The sequence below is a fragment of the Natator depressus genome, chromosome 9, assembly GCF_965152275.1.
Source record: "Natator depressus isolate rNatDep1 chromosome 9, rNatDep2.hap1, whole genome shotgun sequence".
Classification (NCBI taxonomy): Eukaryota; Metazoa; Chordata; order Testudines; family Cheloniidae; genus Natator; species Natator depressus.
Window position 1 is genome coordinate 75,296,499 of NC_134242.1, and position 9,204 is coordinate 75,305,702.

Below are 9,204 nucleotides of genomic sequence, written 5' to 3' on the forward strand. Positions count from 1 at the left end.
GTCCCTGCTAAACAAGGGGAACAAAGCTGGAACCTGAGCTATGTCAAAGCCTGTTTGCGTCTGTACTTCGTAGTTTTCTATAAGAGATGCCTTCTTTTTAAGAATGTCCTTGATTCCATGTGCCATGACAGTGACTTTACTTGCCTATACTAGGATTGCACAAGTGTAGCTAATGTTGATGGATACAAACAGGGCAAATCTCCAGCCTAGACAAGGCCTAGTGTCCTAGGATCATTGTGGACCACAAGAGAGAACCTGTGTGAAAGCTAAGTGCCCACCTATTGGGCATGAATGTAAGGAGGCGGGCAGGAGTTCTTCACATCTGAAAATCAGGTCATTAACTCTTCAGTGCCTCACTTAACTTTCCCATCTTTGCTTCATAAGTGTCCATTTTATTACATTTCTTCCCCATCTTCTTACGGTATGTGTAACAATCAACTCTAATGTAAGTAACTCAAGGTAGTTAACACCTTCTTAAAGGCTACTGTGGATGCTCCCAAATGTTTTGTTCCAGGATAGAAGCATTTGTGATTTACCCTAGGCTGAGAGAGACAGCGACAATGTATATTAATATTTCCTCTGGTATTCTTGGTTTGAAATTAATTGTGTGAGAATTATGGAAATTTGCTGCAAAGTTTGTGTAATAGCATGTATTTATAAATATTAATCCAAAAATCTGGAAATAAGCCAGCATCAGTCCCAATGGTAGTCAGAAATTTAGAAATTAGACCTACTATTGCCATGTGATATGTTAACACTACAGTTTTTATACTGAGATAATTGGTTTCCAATTAACATGTTTTTAGGAGGTTGTTGTACACTTCAAAGCTTCTGTAGAAGCTTCTTGCAAACATCAGGGGGTCTTTGTTCTTCTCCATTCCACACTGCAAGTTCCCTATGTGTCCCCCTCATCCCACGTCCACTTCAGGGAGTCCTTGCAATTTTCTCCCAATTTCTCTGTGGCAGGAGTTCTGTGAGACCTGCATACTGGGGTCCCTCATTCCCCTTACTTTGCCAGAGGGCCTCTCTTTTTCCTTCCCCACCACACCTCCAAATTATCCTTCTTCTCCTCAGATGGGAAGGAAGGAGTGGATGGCTGGTGCCCTCTCTTTCCTACCTGGAGCAGGCTTTTAGGAGGCAGGAGGCTAGGGGAGAGGAGGGAAGGAACGAAGCCTCCTTTTTTCTCTCTCCCTGGCTGTCCCTGCTGGCTGAGGATCTCGCCCCAAGGTCCCAGCAGGGAGAACAATTTTTTCTCATCTGTTATTCAGGTGTCAACATATTAAATTCTACTGTGAAGATGAGCAGGGGTATTGTTATGCTGGAAGGCATTAATGGATAACATCAAGTGATGACAGCAGTTCCATGTGTCCTTTACTTTCCCTCTTATGTTGTTTTAATTGTCCCCAAAATCAATAGGATTCTGGCCATTAATGTGTAGATCATTTCCTGAAATTTTGGAGTTAACTTTTGAAGGCCACATCTAATTATCATGTTTCATATAAACAGATAGATAACTATGCAATACTGTGGTAAAACCAGTTCTTCTGCATGGATCAGAGAAATAGGCAACCAATGATAGGCACTTGAGAAGACTGGAAGCTATTGAAATGAGATGTTTGAGGGAAGTGAGAGGGTTGATGTTGCTGGACCACATGCATATAATGTCATCAGGAGTGAGACCAAGGTCTGCGGTATTAGAGAGAAACTGCAAGGAGGCGGCTGAGATAGTATTGTCAAAGACAAAGGATGGATGAAGGTGTGATAGGTTCGGTCACAGAGACCCCTTTGGGACTGTCACCTGATGTGCTGAAATTACCGCTGAGCCCATTTTCCCAACCAGCTTGGGACTCCAGAACCCTGCCTTGTTGAGCCAGACACGCTAGCCTGCTGCAACACAGGCCCAGGTCTGGTCCACACCCCGAAAGCTGCAGACTTTAACTAAAAACTGCTCAGCAGGTTACTTGTCTTCAGCACCCAGACATGCAGCTCCCAATGGGATCCAAACCCCAAATAAATCCGTTTTACTCTGTATAAAGCTTATACAGGGTAAACTCATAAATTGTTCACCCTCTATATCACTGATAGAGAGATATGCACAGCTGTTTGTTCCCCCAGGTATTAATCACTGACTTTGGGTTAATTAATAAACAAAAGTGATTTTATTAAGTATAAAAAGTAGGATTTAAGTGGTTTCAAGTAATAACAGACAGAACAAAGTAAGTTACCAAGCAAAATAAAACAAAACATGCAAGTCTAAGCCTAATACATTAAGAAACTGTTTACAGGTAAATCTCACCCTCAGAGATGTTCCAGTAAGCTTCTTTCACAGACTAGACTTCTTCCTAGTCTGGGCCCAATCCTTTCCCCCAATCCTCTGGATATAGTCCTTGTTAGTTCCAGCAGGCATCTTAGGTGAAAAGCAGGGGCTTTCTCAATTGTCCTAGTCAATGGGAGCCATCAAGATTCTAAACCATCATCAATGGCCCACACTTTGCATAATTACAGTAGTACCCCAGAGTTATACTTTATATTCCTAGTTTCAGATACAAGAATGATACATTCATACAAATAGGATGAACATGCTCCATAGATTATAAGCTTTGTAATGATACCTTGCAAGAGACCTTTTGCATAAAGCATATTCCAGTTATATTATATTCACACTCATAAGCATATATCCAGAAAACATTATGGAGTGCAACGTCATAGAAGGGAATCATCTTAGGAAGGCATTTGAGACTAGAGTTATTGGACAGAGAACAAGAAGCTGGCCAAGAAATCAGTGGATAGACTGTGTACAGGAGGACAGAGTGGATATGGAGTGATTGTTGGACTGACAAGCCTGGAAGAGACTGATCTGGTGACCTGAACCCAAGTAGCTAGGAAAAATTTAAGAAGACAGACAAACAAATGCCATTGAGTTGAGTGTAAGGACTCACAAGGTTGGCCGAAAAGCCAGCATAGACACTCCCCAAATATTTGTTCCAGGACACACACATTTGTAGTTTACTTTAGGGCTTGTCTACACTTAAAAATTTTTACCACCGTAACTATGCTGGTTAGCAGTGTGATTTCTTTTGCAACATAGCTATGCCAATAAAAGCCCTAGAATAGATGTTTTTATACAAACATGGCTTTTCATCTGAATTAAACAAATGTCTTTGTCTTCCGTTTCCTGTGTTCAGTTTTCTGTGCTTAGGGCTTTGTTCTATCCTTTGTAAACTCTCCCAGATGCCTGGTTTCACCTCTGAAAATTCTCAGCATTTCTGAAAAGCAAGGAAGTGAGCAAAACACTGATGTTCTTTGAAGGCGATTCAGGTTAGAGGTCCTAACTGCTGCATATATGACAGTCTCTCAGGTTGTCTGGGTTTCCTCTGATCTTTCTCAGAATTGCTTTGGCAAATGTGAGCAGTGAATTGCAAAGAAAGCGCTGCTTTTTACCAGAAGTGAAACATGGGTAGAAATGTACATTCAATTATCAGTGAAACTATTCTACACTTGGTCTTAAAATTAAATGGGAGCCTAACTTTTAAAAATGTATACCCTCAGCCTGCATTTTGTTCTATCACTTCTGTTTGTTGGCAAAAGCAACTTCTTGATGTATGGAGAATCAACTTTATTGGCAACATGTCCGAGGGTTTAATTGGTGTGCAGGGCTTTGCATAGTTCCTCTGCACTGGTGTGAATTTCGTTCTGGCCAAGATCAATAGAAAAGTGTGTTCTTTGCACTCCACTATGCAAAATGTATAATTCATTAAGATCAGAATGTGAGCACAGTTGGCTGATAAAAAGGATGGCTAAACTAAATTTGCCTGAGAGTAGTGCATGCTGTGGGCTGGAGGAAATTAGTACAAAACATTACATCTGCCGCCTCTGTACTGAGCAGCAGTTGGCAGCATATACTTTTAGTCATCTTCATACATTTTGCCCAATCATGACTATATGATTGTGACATTCTGTACCTTGGGGGAGCACCCTGTAACGCCCCATATTCCTCATCTGCATATAATTGTGATATTACTTTACAAGCCATGCTTTATATGTATCAGGGGAAAGGTTATGCTCTGATGAAAGTCTTTTCTCTATCCATGTATGATTATCAGTAACGCATATGAAGTTATAAGAATTGTGTTGTATGGTTGTCAAAATATGCTGTAAGTTGGGGAATCAGCTAGATATTAGCTCCCCAGAGGCAACAGCAAGGAAAGTAACCAACTCCCGGGCAGGGTGTGAAACAACCCATCAACAGCCATTGTCCAGCAAGGGAGCTACAATGCAATGACTCACCTGCATTAGGTCACACCAGGGGAATTGCTCAACCTTGCTTGGAGAGACTCAGCAATACCCCAGACATGCCTGGGCTTGTGTTTTCCAAGCACATGGACTAGGGGTATAAAACAGACAGAGTGGACACATACTGGGCCTCACACATTTCAAAGGTGAAATCTGTATACTATGGACTGCGGTATCCAGTGGGGTGAGAAAAACTGCTTTATCTAGATGTTGCCCTGTCTAATAGGGATGAGAATTTAGACTGCGTGCTTATACTTTATTTCTTTTGGTAACTAACTCTGAATTTTTGCCTATCACCTACTATCACTTAAAATCTATCTTTTATGGTCAATAAATTTGTTTAACTGTTTATCTTTACCAGTGAGTTGGTATGAAGTGTGGGGGCAAATCTGCTCAGGTTTGACAAAGGCTGGTGTATGTCCACTTTCCATTGCTGAAGTGGTGAACCAATTAATAAATTAGATGGTATATTCCTGGTGTATAGTACTTGGAGCTGGGCTGGGGGCGGAGAGCAGATTTGGCTGGTGCCTTTCTCTGTGTGATTCATGAGTGGCTCTGGGATCATTCATGCAATATAGCTGGGTGTGGGGCTCCACATGCTGTTGTGCTGAGTGATCACAGCGCCTGGTCACTAGCAAGGCATTGTGAGAGACAGCCCAGGCTGGAGAGAGTTAAGGGGGCACAGTGGTCCCACAGTCCCAGGCTGCACCCTGGGGCGATCCCTTCTTTTTTGTTTACTAGTGCTGTATCTGAATTAGATTCAGCCCAGGGTTGTGCTGACATTTACTGAGTGCCTCAAGAGGAGCTATCTACCTTCAATTCCCATTGCATTGTGTGGTGAGGGATTCTGCCCCTACAGGAGATATTGAGCAGTTCACAGCATCAGCCCTGTAAAATACAGAACCAGGATCTAGCCTCTCTGCTGGGCTCTGCTTCTCTATACTATAGGGCTGGCCTATGCAATCTGGTGCGCACCACTCTTTAAACAGATACAAGCTTGTTCCGTCTCCTCATTCAGGGCCCTCTGCCATGACTATGGATACACTCTCACTGTGTTTCTGTTTGCACCATTGGCAATGCTAGCTGGGAACATTGCTCAGTAGTGCCAAAAACAAACGTTCAAAAAAATCATCAATTAGGCCCCAAAACCATGAAATTGGTTTAAGACTCATGCTATATTTTTAAAATAACACACATTTTGTGTTCTCTTTATGTGCCTCTTGGTTTCTGAGCCTTTAGCATGCACACAGATCATATTTTTAAACTTTTCTCTGAAACATGGGCTGGAAACTTATTTACAAGAGAATCTCAGTGTTTTAACATGACTTCAGGAGCTAGGGCTTTAAGTAAAATGTCAAATCTCATTAGACTTGCAATAAAATCATGAGAGTTGGCAATGCTGGTTCGTACAGCTCCCCATTGCAACTGCACCTGGTCTCTAGAAGGGTAAACAAGTTATGGAGAAGGCTCTGTGGTCCCTCTTCCTTATCCCCCTTTGCACACATAATCTGTCCTTTAATGTTCACCTAGTAAATAACCATCTCAGCATCTGCCATTCCCCAGAAGTCCTATGGGCCACCACAGCTACAATTCTGAACAGAAGAGGCTATGGAGTGTCCAAGGCCTTGTCTAGATGACAAAAAAGGTGCTTTTTTCAATGGAGTGTACTCAGTTGAGCTAATTCAACTCAACTGAAACCCCCACTTAACCCATGTAGACATCTTTAGCTTGATTTTTAGCACATTAAATTATAGTCTAAGCAGGACTCTAAGGCTGTCTTCATCACTAAAAGAGGTGTGTTTTTACACGGCGGTAACTGACTTGAGTTTGCTATCTTAATGTAAAATCCTAGCAGAGACAATGAACAGGTGATTTTTACCTCAGTGTAGGTAGCTGAGGTTCAATACTATGCCCTCTACCTGGGGTTGACCTCAACTAGCTACATTGAGGTAAAAACTACCTGTGTGTTGTCTCCACTAGCATTTTACATTGATAGAGCTATCTTGACATAAAGGCACACATTTTTCCAGGGAAAACATAGCCTAAGACATAGCTTGCCAAAACTGAGCTAAAGGTTTAAGCTGTGCCTACAGTGACATTAACTTGGGCTTTTAATGGACTTAACTATCTTAAATGAGCTAACTCAGTGGCGGTTAAAAAAACAATCTTTTTTCCCTAGTCTAGACAAGGCTTGAGTAGTTCATGGTGAATCCTTCTGAAGAGCAGAGTTGCTTGAAAGCATTTTTTTTTTAATTTCTCAATAAACTGACCTCTCTGCTGAACAAGTGCAGCCTAGTATCTATAATTTTCTAGAGCTTCTGCAGCTTAGAATTTTTTGGACTTAGTGTTTAAGTTGAAGTTTAATTCACTCTTGTTCCTGAATAAATTGTCATTTGGAAGGTTGTATTTTTGCTATTAATTCAAGCAAAAATGGAAACCTTCCCAACAACCCAGAACATTAATAGGGTTTTCAAGAATGTCAAACATTTTATCTTATCAGAAATTATTCCTTTTCTGTTGGAATACATGGAAACAATTGTGTTAATCAAGACGCAAACCATGCTACTATTTTCAATAGAAAACATTAATTTAATGATTTAAAAATGTATTCACAGATATACCAGATATTCTAAATGTACCTTGGGTAAGAGTTCTTTACGGCAAGGATTGTCTAAAAGCAGAGACATAACCATGAGGTACATTTTCATAGCTGCATCAACGTCAAGGTGGAAACGGCCTGCAGGGGTGGGGGACTGTAGGTTGTAGCTGTTTTGTAACTGTTCAGTGGCTGGAATTCCCGTGATGGTCAATGGTATTTCAATACATAGATCAGCTGCTAGGAGTGTCTTTTTAAGGAAGATAAATTATGGGATGTAACAGGTGACCCAAGAAGTCTGAGAGAATTTTGCATGGGGAGGTTGTAGTGATTGGGATGAATGACATTTAAAAAAAAAAAAAGTTAAAATGTCTTTCTGTGCTGGATACCTTGGACATAATGGCCAGGGACATTATTCAGTACATATTTCCGGGCTTCATATGCTCTCCATATGAGCTTTGGACTGCACCTATGTAGAACAAACTGTCTTGAGTTTCAAAAGATTTATTGTAGTAAAAGCCCCTCTGGTTCAGTTGGAGGAGTTTCCATGTATTTATTTGACCAGAGTTTTGGAAGAGACCGAAATTTAAAATGTGAAAAGGGCTTTTGTGTTGTAATATCATCGCTGTTATCTTGGAAAGATGAGTCACTCTCTTTGTCCATGAGACAACTCCTGAGGGCAAAGCCACTACATCGCAATAATTTGTTCTGAAACTCTGATGTGATAAAGTAGTAGAGGATTGGATCCAGACAACAGTTCAAACTTGCAAGACATAAAGAAACTGGATGGAAATGAAGAGTACTTCTGCGTATGGAGCAGTTTGTAATAACATTCTGTTTCACCATCATAAATAAAGGAAAGTTTATATGATATGGTGTAAAACATATGAAGAATACAGCTGCACACATCAGAATCATCCGTAAAGCTTTCTCTTTCTCACTTCTCTGTTGCAAGGGCACTTGACATTCCTGTAGAGATTGTCTCATTTTCCAAGTGCAATATGCAATAATAACTAGGGGGACCACAAACCCTAATAATTCAGCTATTGTTACCGAAGTAATAGAAGCTCCCATAGTCATTTGCTTCACTTCAAGATCTGCAAAGCAGGTGTTTGTATTGTTGGATAAGGTAGGACTTCTCAGGATTGGAACTGGTGAGCAAGCAGCCCCAACAATGATCCACACAACAGCACTAATGGTGACATCATACCTACACTTCCAGTCTTTTGCTTTGAATGGATGGAGGAGGAAAAGGTACCTTTGAATACTTATGCAGGTAAGGAAACAAATGCTTGCGTACATGTTGAGATACTTCAGGTAGAAACATAACTGGCAAAGGAAACTCCCAAAAGGCCACATATGGTTTATATAATAATATATTCGTAGCGGTAACGAGAGAACGTGAGCAAGATCAGCTACAGCCAAATTAATCATAAAAATAACAGCTTTGTTTTTCTTACTGATGAAGCGACATAAAACCCATAATGCAACACTGTTTGCCAGAAGACCAGGTATGAATATTATGGTGTAAGTGGTTGCGTATAGGGAGGATTGAAATCCCATATGAGGATCGGTGCAGTTTCCTGAAGATCTGTTTTTCGGCATCTTGAATGTATCTGCACATTCATTTAGGAGATGATGGGATGGAAGAAAGATTTCTGTAGAGTAAAAACAAAGACAGTAAAGGCAAAAACTGTTCAGTGTTTATTAATATTGATGTTTGTATTTTCTAATTCAGACAAATACATTTAAATGAGACCTTACACATAGTAAATACCTATTGAAAAGGAAGGAATATAAAGAAAAGTTTTGTTTTTCACTCCATTACAGAAACTGAGATTAAAATGACAAGCAAAGAGGATGCTTTTACCATCAGTAGTAGGGCCATAAAAGAGATTTTGTCACTTGAACAAGCTCCCAATACAGTTATCAATGGGATGACTCTGTAGCCAACCCAACATGAGTAGCTGTTTCTGGAACATCTGCAACCTTGGGTCCTATTCACTCATCAATTCCAGTCATTCAGCAGCCCAAAGTCTTCTGGGATTTGGGTATAGACACACAAGCTATCCAGAAACCCAGCTCTGCCAGGGTCCCATAGCCAGCCAGCACTGATCAGAAAGTTGTGCAGGTTGACTAGGAAGGATAAAGAACTGGGCCATCTCTTAGATGTGCTGATCCAGTTCATCATCCACCCAGCCTTGACTTGAGGTAGTCCTATGGAATTCCATCCAGAATGTAAACCTACTCTGACGGTGTCCTAATACCACGGTGACACTATTAATCAGCTTGTTGCCAGCTGCCAGGCTACTCTT

General features: G+C 40.8%; 1 protein-coding gene across 1 annotated transcript; it reads right to left on the bottom strand.

The window, feature by feature from the left end:
- Positions 1 to 7,038: 7,038 nt before the first annotated feature.
- On the bottom strand, positions 7,039 to 8,719 carry LOC141993575 (putative P2Y purinoceptor 10). The gene has a single exon (XM_074963124.1). It carries the CDS (start codon positions 8,492 to 8,494, stop codon positions 7,394 to 7,396), a length of 1,101 nt encoding a protein of 366 aa, XP_074819225.1. The 5' UTR covers positions 8,495 to 8,719; the 3' UTR covers positions 7,039 to 7,393.
- Between the last annotated feature and the right edge of the window lie 485 nt (positions 8,720 to 9,204).

Coding starts and splice junctions, on each gene's coding strand:
- LOC141993575 (XM_074963124.1), bottom strand. CDS start 8,494: ATGCCGAAAAACAGATCTTCAGGAAACTGCACCGATCCTCATATGGGA.